The 12,041-nt window shown below is 42.5% G+C and overlaps 2 protein-coding genes across 8 annotated transcripts; one reads left to right on the plus strand and one right to left on the minus strand.

Moving 5' to 3' along the window:
- HNRNPH1 (heterogeneous nuclear ribonucleoprotein H1) lies at window positions 1-7,930 on the plus strand. 7 transcript variants are annotated; one of them, XM_010719114.3, is made up of 13 exons: window positions 1-114; window positions 308-445; window positions 1,185-1,340; window positions 1,532-1,675; window positions 3,212-3,350; window positions 4,353-4,531; window positions 4,729-4,800; window positions 4,874-5,013; window positions 5,179-5,314; window positions 5,460-5,543; window positions 5,650-5,721; window positions 6,558-6,650; window positions 7,142-7,930. In XM_010719114.3, exons 1-13 carry the CDS (start codon window positions 111-113, stop codon window positions 7,264-7,266), a joined length of 1,482 nt encoding a protein of 493 aa, XP_010717416.1. In that variant the 5' UTR covers window positions 1-110; the 3' UTR covers window positions 7,267-7,930. The 7 variants fall into 7 exon arrangements, with proteins under 7 accessions (XP_010717416.1, XP_010717418.1, XP_010717421.1 ...); XM_010719116.3 differs by having other exon boundaries at window positions 4,880-5,013; XM_010719119.3 differs by having other exon boundaries at window positions 4,901-5,013.
- A 992-nt stretch (window positions 7,931-8,922) lies between these two features.
- Window positions 8,923-11,585, minus strand: LOC100551380 (RUN and FYVE domain-containing protein 1-like). Its single transcript, XM_010719120.2, has 5 exons — window positions 11,423-11,585; window positions 10,968-11,062; window positions 10,507-10,555; window positions 10,226-10,303; window positions 8,923-9,619 (listed from the first exon to the last, which is right to left on the minus strand). Exons 1-5 carry the CDS (start codon window positions 11,438-11,440, stop codon window positions 9,476-9,478), a joined length of 384 nt encoding a protein of 127 aa, XP_010717422.1. The 5' UTR covers window positions 11,441-11,585; the 3' UTR covers window positions 8,923-9,475.
- Between the last annotated feature and the right edge of the window lie 456 nt (window positions 11,586-12,041).

The raw sequence follows: 12,041 nt of genomic DNA on the forward strand, positions 1-12,041 counted from the left end.
TAGCGCGCTCTCGCCACAGGCTCGCCCGCTTGCTGCCGCCTGACTGGGACTAGGCGCTCTCCGGACAGCGGATCAGGCTCGGAGCCCTAGAACCACCGCGGAGCCCCACCATGTGTGCGTGCGGGGATGGGGGCTGGGCGCGGGCAGGGGGGCGGGAGCGGCTCTGTGTGTGTGAGGCGGGCAGTGGTCCGAGGTAGAGGAGGCTCGGGGAGGAGGGCCGGGCTGGGGGTCCGCCGGGCGCTCTGAGGGGTGCGGGTGGTGACCACGCTTTGCGGCGGCTCAAAAGGACCGTTTTGGTCTTGTGCAGCCACCACCGAGACTGAGGCGGAGCCAAACCTGACCTCCAATGTGATGCTGAACACGGAGAGCAGCGAGGGATACGTGGTAAAAGTGAGGGGGCTGCCGTGGTCCTGCTCCACCGAGGAGGTGCAGAGGTTTTTCTCCGGTAAGCAGAACTGAGGGAATCAGGCTTTAGGGGGCTGGCATTCTTTGGGATTTCTCCAGGCACACTGCAGCTGATGGGTGAAGGAAGTTCAGGATACTTCAGTAGCCAGCAAAACTTGTGAAGCAAGAGCCCCAGCTAAGATGCAGTGTAGAAAGCCATGCTTCTCAAGCAGGAACTGAACAAAAGTAGCTAAGGGAGCTGCTGGAACATCTACAGCTCTTTTTGAGCTGCCAGGGCAGAGAATCTTCTATTTGAATGAAAATTCCTTATTGCAAGCTTAGTTAAAGTAGTTTTTGATATTGTTGTAGTTGGCTAACTATTTCAGGAATTTGATGCATTAGATCTGGTCCTGACTTTGTTCATTATGCTTCACTTGATTGTTAGTACTTATCTCAATCTGTGCTGACTAGAATGTCTATCAGCTGTGATCAAAGTTAAATATTTAACTTGACTTGAGGCAGCAAAACATTTTTCTACAAAAAATAAAAAATAAAAAAATAAAGCTAGCTTGCATTGATCCATAATGTTAATCTTTAGTCTTGAGCAGAAGAACAAGTTGATTTTAGCTAGTCCCTCAATTAAAAAAAAATAAAATAAAAAATATCAGTATTCTTGTTGAAATAGGCCATCTTTGTCTTTTACAATTTCAGTTGTTTCCTCTTAGAATATCTGAAGCTTTTAAAGCTACCACGTTCCTCTAACAACTAAATTAATGGAGCTTCTTGTTTCTGTTTTTCAGACTGCAAAATTCTGAATGGAGCTTTGGGTATTCGTTTCATCTACACAAGGGAGGGCAGACCAAGTGGAGAAGCATTTGCTGAACTTGAATCAGAAGAGGATGTGAAATTGGCACTGAAAAAAGACCGAGAAACAATGGGACACAGATATGTTGAAGGTTTGATTTGGTCTAGTAACTGACTAGATGTATTTGTATTTGGTGGGTTTTGGTAATCTGTTCTGTCTCTAAAGTGCATGTGGAAGGACAAGTGGACTTCTGTTGTATCATAAGTTGACTAGTTTCAAGGCAAATGGCTTTGAAAAGAGCTGAGCGTTCCTCAATGCATTAATTCTAAGTGCCTTTTACAGTTTTCAAGTCAAACAACGTTGAAATGGATTGGGTTCTGAAGCATACTGGTCCCAACAGCCCTGATACGGCTAATGATGGTTTTGTACGTCTTAGAGGACTCCCATTTGGCTGTAGTAAAGAAGAAATTGTACAGTTTTTTTCAGGTATGTGGGGTAAAAGTACTAGCTGTAGCAGTAATGGTTAATGCTAAAAGGAAAAAAAACAGCAACAACAACAAACAACTAACAAAGCCAGCAACCAAAAAAGAAACAACTCCCAAAACAAAAATGCACTCCTGGCTGCCCAGTAATACCTCCAGCAGCATGCTGATCTGCATTAAGAACGAATAAGCAGTTGTCAATTAGTTATCTGGACTCATGAGATAATTTCATAAGTATTTATTTGCTAAATAACTCAGGAATCTTGTAAAAGCTGTCCTGATTCATAGGTGTGGTGCAGACTGTTCCAAGGAAGGATAGTAGGAAATGTTTTGCTTTCTGAAGCACAAACGAACAATTCAAGTGGAAAGGTATTTCCTCTCAGCCTTAGCTATTTGTGTGGCTAGTTCTGGCTTCCTCTGTGAAGGATAGAGGAGGGCAATGCATTTTGCCACTGATTTCTTTAAATAAATAAATAAATAAAAATAATAATAATATGGATTTACTGCTGAAAAATAGCCCAGGTAAAAACAAACAACGACAAACAGCAAAGCCATCCAGCTGAACTGTGCTAAAGTACAGGTTTTCCCGTGCCCATCCCACTTCCCCTTGGTGTTGAATAGCTTAGTTGTTTCTGATGGAGAGAGAATGTCTTGCTGACTCTAATTTTCACTTTCTTGCAGCTGTTGTGTACATATTCTTATTTTCTTAGCGATGGGATGCCGTTGTAAATGCTAAGAATGAAATCTGTTCACCTGTTTATGATCAAATGTGTCAATCTTTGGAGTAGTAACTATCTACTATCTAACTGTAAATGTTACACGTGGCTAGACTGTGTTATTAGCAGCCTTTAGATGACTCAACCTATTGTCTTTTAAAGTATTCAAAATACTCTTATGAGTTCAGAAGGCTTTATTGTATTCTGAATTAGCAATGCATTTTGCAAACAAGCAGTTCCAGAGTGTGTACATTTTAACTTGACTTTGCTATGGTTAAAATATTTAATCTTCAAAGACTGTTAAATGTGCATAGTATATGAAGTGTGCCTCTTGTGTTCATTAGCTAATACTTCTGACATTCATGATTTCTCTTAATTAAGCACTGAAACTTAACTTTTGTGTGATTATTTTACTTGACTGACTTCTAGTAAAAATAGTTGTGAAGTTGTTGTTTATCTTGATGTGTTTGAATCTGTTTCGTTGAAAAGTTCATCTTGAAAACAAATACTTTCACAGAGTTGAAAAGATTTTTACAGTGTAACCTTCTTAATGCACCCTGCCTTAGATGCCTTTTCTGAGGAGTTATTTTTGACACTCAGAACTTGTCTGTGCTCTGCAGGGTGGATTAAGAACATAAACAGAATGGTATGTGATGATAAATTTCTTCTGTTTACGTGCTTTTTCCTCTAGTGTTCTAGAATCAACATACCATTCATTTACAAATACTGAACTTCTGGTGTATTTAAAGCTATAAGAAAACTCATGACTGGGCTTGTGATGTTAATATTGCCCCCTACTGGGGTTATTTGTCCTTGGGTTGAAGGGTTGGAAATCGTGCCAAATGGGATAACATTGCCGGTGGACTTCCAGGGGAGGAGTACGGGGGAGGCCTTCGTGCAGTTTGCTTCACAGGAAATAGCTGAAAAGGCTCTAAAGAAACACAAGGAAAGAATAGGGCACAGGTGGGGATGGATGGTTGGTTGGATATGTCGCTTTTCTTATGGTAACCAATTAAATCCATATTCTCTCTTCTGAAAATGTTCATGTCCAAACAAATACAGTATTTTGGTCTCTAACTTGGTCATCAGTTAAAAGTACTAACTTATGTGCAGCATGGCACAGGCTGTCTGCATTGACTGAAAACAAAAATTGGGCTCAGCTTGCTTTGATGAAAACGTGGTCATTCTGGAGGAGTGCCAAACCAATAGCTTGAAAGTGGCAAAGTTGAGAGACTATGGCTTTAACTTCTCAAATAGCACCAATTATACCTCTAGCTCTAAAGTCATGCACAGTACTCTTATTACCATAAGAAAATGTGATAATTTCTACACTTGTTTTATAAATTGAAATGTAACAAATTTTCTTACTGTATTAATCTTCCATGTGATAAGCATAGCTTTCAAGAAATTGTCACAAAGGGTTTTTATTCTATTTTACTTGTGACTATTTTTCATTGAAGCATGCACTTCTTGCCTACGCTGAATCACTGAAGCATAGGCTGGGTTCATTAGCACATGCAGAGCTTTTTGTAGCATCCTGATGGGTTAAAATCGTGGTGGAGATCAGGTTTTTAACCCTCTACTTGTATTGCCACATGAGCAAAACAGTGCTGAGTTGAGTGGACGTCAGTCCCTCCTATATTTTCTTGACTAACACTTTAAATTTGGGGGAGGGGGTGGGGATTCAGTCTCGCTCCCCCACCCTTAAGGGTGGGATACTGTGAGGTATGAGGAGCACATAAACCCTTCAGTAATTGTAATTTCTTGAAAATATACAGACTTAAAAGTAACGTAGGGTTTTTATTTTTAGTAGTATGTCATTGCCTGTATAATGTAAAGAAACCTGGCTTAAAATATGCTGCCAGTTTCAAGGCTCTGACTGAATGTCTTGCTTTATTGTGAAATTGTAAGGTCGTCTGTGGAAGGAATTAGAGACTGACTACTTCCTGTGGCAACAATTTTTAGGTACATTGAGATCTTCAAGAGCAGCCGAGCAGAGGTGCGCACTCACTACGACCCTCCACGCAAGCTGATGGCGATGCAGAGGCCAGGTCCCTACGACAGGCCTGGTCTTACCCGCGGATATAACAGTCTTGGTAGAGGAAGTGGCTTGGAGAGGATGAGGCGCGGTGCTTACGGAGGAGGTGAGTATGTGAAGCCCAGAGCGAGCTGCTCGTCCGGGAGGCAGCAACGCCTGGAGCTGGCGGTCTGGTTTGTATATGGGTCTGGCTTTGTTTCTTCTAGAAGAAATAGATCTTCCTAGTACCGTTGTGTGCGGCGTGCTTGTGTGCGTTGGACATTCCTGCAGTTGAAATGATCATGTTGTCCTATCTACTTACAGGTTATGGAGGTTATGATGACTACAATGGGTATAACGATGGCTATGGTTTTGGTTCTGATAGATTTGGGAGAGGTAAGCTATCTCTAATAGGAATTGTAACTAACCTTCAATACATATAGAACAGAAACTTAAATACATCTGAAAGACCTAGAATGGACTCTCTTCTCTGCAGGAATGTCGGACCACAGATACGGCGACGGGACGTCCACCTTCCAGAGCACGACTGGCCACTGTGTCCACATGAGAGGTCTGCCCTACAGAGCGACGGAGAACGACATCTATAACGTGAGTTCAGACCTGCTGCTCTCTTAAATCCCGAGGGTGCTGCAGTTGTTGGTGCAAGTGGTAACCGTGCTGCTGCTCAGCAAGTGTTCCTGCACAGAAAGCGACTTGCTGTAAAACCAAACTGCTATATCGGTGCATTTTGATCTCTGTGTGTTTTGTATATAGTTCTTCTCACCTCTGAACCCTGTAAGAGTACACATTGAAATCGGACCAGATGGCAGAGTGACTGGAGAGGCAGATGTTGAATTTGCTACTCACGAGGATGCGGTGGCTGCTATGTCCAAAGACAAAGCAAACATGCGTAAGTGTGACTGTTGTGAATGCACAACTTTAGGAAAAGTTCTGTGCTATATGTCTACTGGAAGTGGGATGCCAAGCATTCTGGTGCAGCCTTTCTTGCAGTGGGTCTGTGATTTTGGTGCGAAGCAATCTCACTTTTCTTTCAGAACACAGATATGTAGAGCTCTTCTTGAACTCAACAGCAGGAGGAACTGGTGGTGCCTATGGCAGTCAGATGATGGGAGCTATGGGTATGTGTAAACAATCTGACTGTCCTTGTTAAATAAGAATTTAATGTTTAATGATACTAATAAAGCTGGCTAATCTTGCTCAGCTTCTGCTTATTCTGAAATACAGCATTTTATCTTAATCACACAGTCAAGGAGTCTGAAGGGGTGGTTCAGGATTGGAACACAAGCACATTGGCAGGTACGTAACCCTTCAGGGTATTTCCATTTAGCAATTAATAGATTGAATGAACTGGTGCTAGGTGTAGATGTGTGTGGTGGGATGAGTGGCTCTGCTGAACTCCAGCATTGTTTCAAAAAACTAAAATGTGCATTTGTAAGTTAAGTCTTAGACGATACTTTGTTGCTCTAAAGCACATACACACTTCTTTATACCCTGCTTTTCGGGTTTCTTAGAAACCTTAAAGTGGAGCACCTTAAAATGGTGGGTGGTGTTTTGGGATTTCTTGGAGGGGAGGAGCTGAATATCTGTATGGATATAGTAGTATTTTAATCACAAAATGTTTAAAAAGTAATGCTGATATTTTAGCTATGGGAAGGTTCTGTAAGAGTACATGTAGACAAGAAGTAGGTGAAGAACAGTGGTTAGTAAGCTTAAGGTGAGGTCTCCTGTCAGGACTGTAGACAAAAGTAGCTCCAGGTGCTGAGTTAGTGTCCCCCAAAGGGCAGGTGTTACTGACAGCAGGCTGTGAAGTCACTCACACCTCTATTCCTGTGATGTGCACCAGATAACAGATCTATCCCACGGTGTGGAGTGGGATTATGCAAGTTAGACAACAGAAGCTGCAAGAGTAAACCCTCTTGTGCTTGAAAATGAGTGCTTGCCATACTTCTTAGAAGCTTCTGTTGCTGCTTGATTATAGGAATATTTTTTCAAACTCAGTTATTTGTTTGAAGTCTTGTTATGTTATCTATTTAGGAGGAGGGTTACCTAGGCTAAAGAGTGAGCTATTTCCAGAGCATGTGGGACTGTTGGTGACAGGCTGGTTTGTAATGTTTGTATCCTTTTCTTGAAAGGAAGCCAATCCAGTTATGGTGGCCCAGCTAACCAGCAGCTGAGCGGGGGTTACGGAGGCGGATATGGCGGCCAGAGCAGCATGAGTGGATACGGTAAGGCTGTCTGTTTGCTGCCTTTGTGGGACTGCAGCCAGCTCCAGCAGGAGGTCCTGCTTGTTGGTGTTGAAGGGCAACTGTATGGTGTGGGCTGCGATCTCGAGTGAATGAGAGCAAGTGGGAGATAAAGCAGGAATCTAGAAGCTTGCTAAATCATTATTCTGAAGTGGATATGGAATGCCAGTTTCCAGAGTTCTCTTGATCACTTCTTAATTGCCACTGTGGGTACTGGAGACTCCCTGGTGTAAATGCACCAGAATGGATTGGTGGGGAGGGAATTGGCTACTCCCCACAGAAGAATAGAAAATGCTGAGGCTCTTGGAAGGAGGGGTGGGCGAGTGTTGGCTTTCAGGGCAAACTGATTCAGTTTTGGATATGGAGCTTTAACCTGCAGTTCTCAGCGTGGTGTGTACAGTGAGATGCTTGAGAGCTGATGGCTGCAGCTGACATGGATGTGTTGGTAATGTGCTGCTTGATTTCCACCCTAGACCCGAGCAGTCAGGGCGCCATGAACAGCAGCTACTACAGCAGCGGGAACCGCGCGTCCATGGGAGTGAACGGCATGGGCGGGATGTCCAACATGTCCAACATGAGTGGTGGCTGGGGAATGTAACCAATGGCTGACTTTTGGTCAAATCTTTTTTTAAAAAACAAAAAACAAAAAACTAAGTTTAACAGTTTTGCAATACGAGCTTGTGATTTATGCTTTACTGTAAGTGAAATCAGGATTGTTATTTTAAACCTTTCAGGTTCGGTATTTTTGAACATACAGAATGAACTTTCATCTAGGATGTAATAACCCAGCTGAGCAGAGATGATAACTGTTAAACAACTCAGAGCGTTTCTCAAGTTAGTTTTGTTGTAGGAGTGTATTTAAGCAGTAAGCGTATTTAGGTTAAAGCTGTTTGAATTATGTTAAATGTTGCTCTTATACCATATTACATCTGACACTGTTTTGAATACATGTTGAAAAAAACATGCTTTTTTGTAAAGAAACAATATAGGAGCTGTGTCTGAAATTCCAAGTGAACATTTGGCATGTTAGTTCTAGTTTATTTCTTTTAATACCCTGTAAGGCACGTTAAAGTCTTTTTTTTTAAGTTAATGGGGGAAACGTGTTGAGACGCAATACGGCTACTTTAGGATTTCGGTCTTGGTGTTCGTATACAATTCTGAGGCCTTGATTTAATCTTTCATTGTATTGTGATTTCCTTTTTAGGTGTATTGCGCTAAGTGAAACTTGTTAAATAAATCTTCCTTTTAAAAACTGGAACTCATTTCTTCTTGAACTTCTGCCTCTCTCTGTACCACAGAAGTTGAGATGTGACAATGCTTCTTTGTAGTCAATAATCGTGCTACTCTGTGTCTGCCGTGAGCTACTGTGACTGGCCGGAGGAGTGCAGAAGCTGTGCGGCCTTGTGGGGTGTTAAAGTGACAATTGTTTCTCAGCCAAAAGCAGTTAGTGAAGGAAGGTGCTTCCTGTTGGGATGGGGGCTACAAACTGCAGTAGTTCAAAACGCCAGAGCCTGATGTTAGCTGCCTATCGTGGTTTGAAGTTGCAAAAGAGGCCTGGGGGATAATTCTGTACGTAGCTACAGGCATCAATGCTTTGGAGCCAAAGTGCTGGATCGATGGACTTTGCAGCTTAGTGCAGCCGTGTTTCAATAAATTCAATTTGTCAAGCACCATGCTTATAGATGTGGTTTTATAAACAGTCTAAGCTTAGTGACAGCTGAAGCTTCCTCTGAAGCGGTAGGGCAGCTGTTTCCATGCATTTACCATGGAGAATTTGTCCCTTTCTAACCAGATTTCTAAACTGTGGAAGGGGAATGGCTGTGGGGTATCTTTTCTACAGTGGTAGAAATCCAGCAGTAGATTTGAAAAGATTTAGAGCCAGTTCTGTCTCTACCCTATAGAAAACATTTTCCACTGCTACCAGGCTGCTGCTGGAGCCAACCTGCAGTAATGGATCTCCGGTTCTGGGATTTGTGCAGCACTGTGTGCTCAGACCACACTGCCTCAGCAGTGAGCACAACTGCTCTGAGCAGAGTGCAGGTGCTCAGTAACAGCCCAGCTGGTAAAGCAGCTCACCTGAAGGGCTGCCCTGCTGTCCAGCCATGCTTGCTTCCTGCAGTATTCCAGTAGTAGTGAAGATCTGTTTCAGTTTGTATTTCTAAGCCATTTCTAAGCCTTAGCCCTGAACCACGCTGTAACAATGCTCAGTTCCAGGCTATGGGACTGACTTAACATTAGAAAAAATCAGAACTGATTCTTTTTGCAAAAGACTTTATTGTGCAGCTACCACACTGTGTTCACAGCTACTTTCAGAACAAGTGTTAAGTTGTAGTTTTTTTTACTCTGAATACGGAAGGCACATTCATTGACACTCATAAAGCTCTTTCCATAGACAATTGGTAAGTGAACATTCCTTTTCTTAGCTCAGAACTTAGAATACAGAACTGTACATTAGCCAGTGTAACAGGAATGCCTACAGTGAGGATACAGAGGAACTGAAGTTAATCTACAGGAAAAGTAACTTCTAGGGGGATTGAGTAACTAGAAATCCCATATACAAATATTAATACAAATATCTTGTGTATAAAAAAAATCAGAAAATGGATTTGCATTTTAGTTTCAAATAGAATTTGAACTCAGGTAATACAATTTTAATTATCCCACTTGCATTACCCCTACCATTCTTTCACACCGACCTGTCCTAACGATGGAAAATAGAGCAGACAGCTTCAAAGGTGCCTGGAATTCAGAATTAATGATGGCTACTTCTCCAATGCTGAGTTGGTCCCTCTGAGGTTACCAGAGGCTTAGGAGGAATTAGATGAACACCGCTGAAGTAGTAAGGTGTGACAAGTGTCACAGACACGGACAGGTTTGGGATACGATGGCAGTGCCAGTTCATTGCTGGAACAAGTGTTGCAGAAGATGTCCCCGCAGTTTCTGCAGTGATGCTACAAGCAGAGAGCTTCAGTAAGAACAACTGCCTGCAAATGAAGCGTACTGAGGAGGTACGACAAAAGCCTTCAGAGCCCACTAATCTCAACTTCAAGTCCCATAAGCCCACCCCTGACAGCACCATCTCCTCCTGTGCAGAGAACTTGATATGAAGCAGTATGGTCCATACACAGCTTAACTTCCCCAGCTGCTGTGAGCTGCCTTCAGCCACGGGAGCTGCCCTGCTGCCCATCAGCTGTGTTCTGGCCCTGCCCTCTTCCCTGCAGGCACACAGAACTGTCCCCAGCTGTGCAGCAGATCCCCATCCCCTGCAACTGGAAGGCACCAAGCTTGGCCTGTCAGCATCCAGTCCTCCTCACACTCCTGAACTCAGCAGGGAACGAGGACAAATCACACCACAGGAGAACACAACCCACAGCAGCCTCCTGCCAAGGAAAGTGCCCAAGCAGATAAGACGTACTGTTCTTAGAATGGAAAATACCAAACTACTGCTCTGTTTAGTTATCACACCCACGAGTCCTTAGACTGAGGCAGTCAGCAAACAATACAACAGCACTTTTCTTTCCTGAGAGAAAAAAGAGAAATCCAGTGAACAACAGTACCTTTCTTCTTGAGATAGAGAATTCCTTCTCGCACTGCTTGCAGTGTGTTGCTTCGTCATCTTTCAGCCAGGTATGACCCTAAGAAATTGCAACAAAATGCTCATGTTAGAGATAAGTACATTCATCAGGCTCAGAAGCAATTTATCCACACTGTAATTCTTTTTCCAAAAGCCATCTTTTTAAAGTAGGATAAAATAAGTCAAGAGTTAACTGTGGGGAACTTTGGAGGTGTTAAGTGAAATGCATGCTTAAGCCAAAATATCCACAAAATAATAGAGTACCTTTAGTGCTTTGTTTACTTCTTTAATGTCTTCCATCTTCAACTTAGATCTGGGGAAAAAAAAGAAAAAATGATTCCCTCTGCATGGTGTTCAGTTTTACCTGCCCTTCCCCTGTCCAGCCACTGAATTTATTCTTCAGTCCATGTTACCATTCTGAGCCACTCTGTATCACCAGGAAACGTTGCCACCTCAGGGTATGCCCTCGTTTTGGTACATTCAGAAGCAATGTGGAATAATTAAGAGTTCTACTTTATGAACTAAGCATTTACTGCATTGTTTCTTATCCCTGCCAGTTCACTCACACAAGGATGGCTGTTTAGCTTCGCCATGTGCAGTAACTGCCTCCTAAAATTCTCACATCTACCCATTTTACAAATGGAAGCATCTTAAACTTCTTTGTAATTAATTTGAAACCCTGCCCTCCAAGTCACGCCACCCCCAGTTCAACTCCTATTACTCACTGGCTGAGATGAAGCCCCATTTCTTGCAGAGCTTGCTCCTGTTCCTCACAGACTTTCTCTAGCTGCTGCTTCTCATCTTGCAATTTTCTCAGCTCCTGTAAAATCAAACACAAAAATCAAGTTTGTGTGCTAAGTGTGATCTGAGACACAGCCTGTCCAAAATACCAAAGCAATTCACAAGCATAAACTTCTTTACAAAGCTGCCTATTTCTAAGGGTTCATTTTTAGTGTTAGATGGGGGAACTACCCATGGATTCTTGCAGAGTGAGAACAATGAAGTCATTTAACCAGAAGATTTGCAGGCTTTAATCATCCTTGAGCATAGCCAGAATGCAGCAGTCCTATGCCCACTAACGTGTTAAGAAAAGCCCATCGAACTCATTTGTTCTCAGTGCTTGAAGATACATTTCAAGCCAGCTTTAGTTCTGAACACGGCATGTCTGCACCACGTATACCTTTTTCAGTCCTTCCATTTGTTCCAATTCTGTTTTAAGCAGAGAGGTGGCATCCTTCTCCCGGTGTAGCTCTCTTTGCAAAGTTTGTCTCTGTTCCTTTTCAGATTTTAATTCCTTTTCCAGAGTTGAGCTATTTAAAAAAAATAATTGATTCAGAGGAACTTTACAGCAGAGAAACATCCTATGGCATTTAAGGCTATCAGCAATGAGAAGAAAACTTGTCCTAAAGAGGACAAAACCTATATCAGTATTCTGCCAAAGGAAACAACAGAGATAGTACAGCAGCAGACAAAAAAAAAACCAACACAGTAGTACTTAGAGTGTACAGAAAACAAGCAGTAAAACTTGTGAATAGCCAGAAGGAAAAAAAAGCAACAACACTATCTCCGCAAAAATGTATTTGATTGCTTGTGTTTCAATGGCCATGTTTGAAATGACACCCTACCCTAAAGTGCAAACAGTGAATGAAACATTATCTATTACAAGTCTTAAGAGGATAAGAACACCAACCCCAGTCCCCCTTCAAGAAATCCCAATTCCTGTGGATGACAGTCACTGATGCACTAAGCCTACATGACTGAGCACTGAAAGCACTTCTTAAACAAACAGAAATGAGGGA

The sequence above is a fragment of the Meleagris gallopavo genome, chromosome 15, assembly GCF_000146605.3.
Source record: "Meleagris gallopavo isolate NT-WF06-2002-E0010 breed Aviagen turkey brand Nicholas breeding stock chromosome 15, Turkey_5.1, whole genome shotgun sequence".
Classification (NCBI taxonomy): Eukaryota; Metazoa; Chordata; class Aves; order Galliformes; family Phasianidae; genus Meleagris; species Meleagris gallopavo.

Excerpts from the sequence above, each read along its gene's own strand:
- HNRNPH1 (XM_010719114.3), top strand. Across the intron at positions 1,676-3,211 it reads AATTGTACAGTTTTTTTCAG|GGTTGGAAATCGTGCCAAAT; the intron begins GTATGTGGGGTA and ends CTTGGGTTGAAG. Across the intron at positions 4,532-4,728 it reads GCGCGGTGCTTACGGAGGAG|GTTATGGAGGTTATGATGAC; the intron begins GTGAGTATGTGA and ends ATCTACTTACAG.
- LOC100551380 (XM_010719120.2), bottom strand. Across the intron at positions 10,556-10,967 it reads ATGGGGCTTCATCTCAGCCA|ATCTAAGTTGAAGATGGAAG; the intron begins GTGAGTAATAGG and ends TTTTTTCCCCAG. Across the intron at positions 10,304-10,506 it reads AAGTAAACAAAGCACTAAAG|GGTCATACCTGGCTGAAAGA; the intron begins GTACTCTATTAT and ends GCAATTTCTTAG.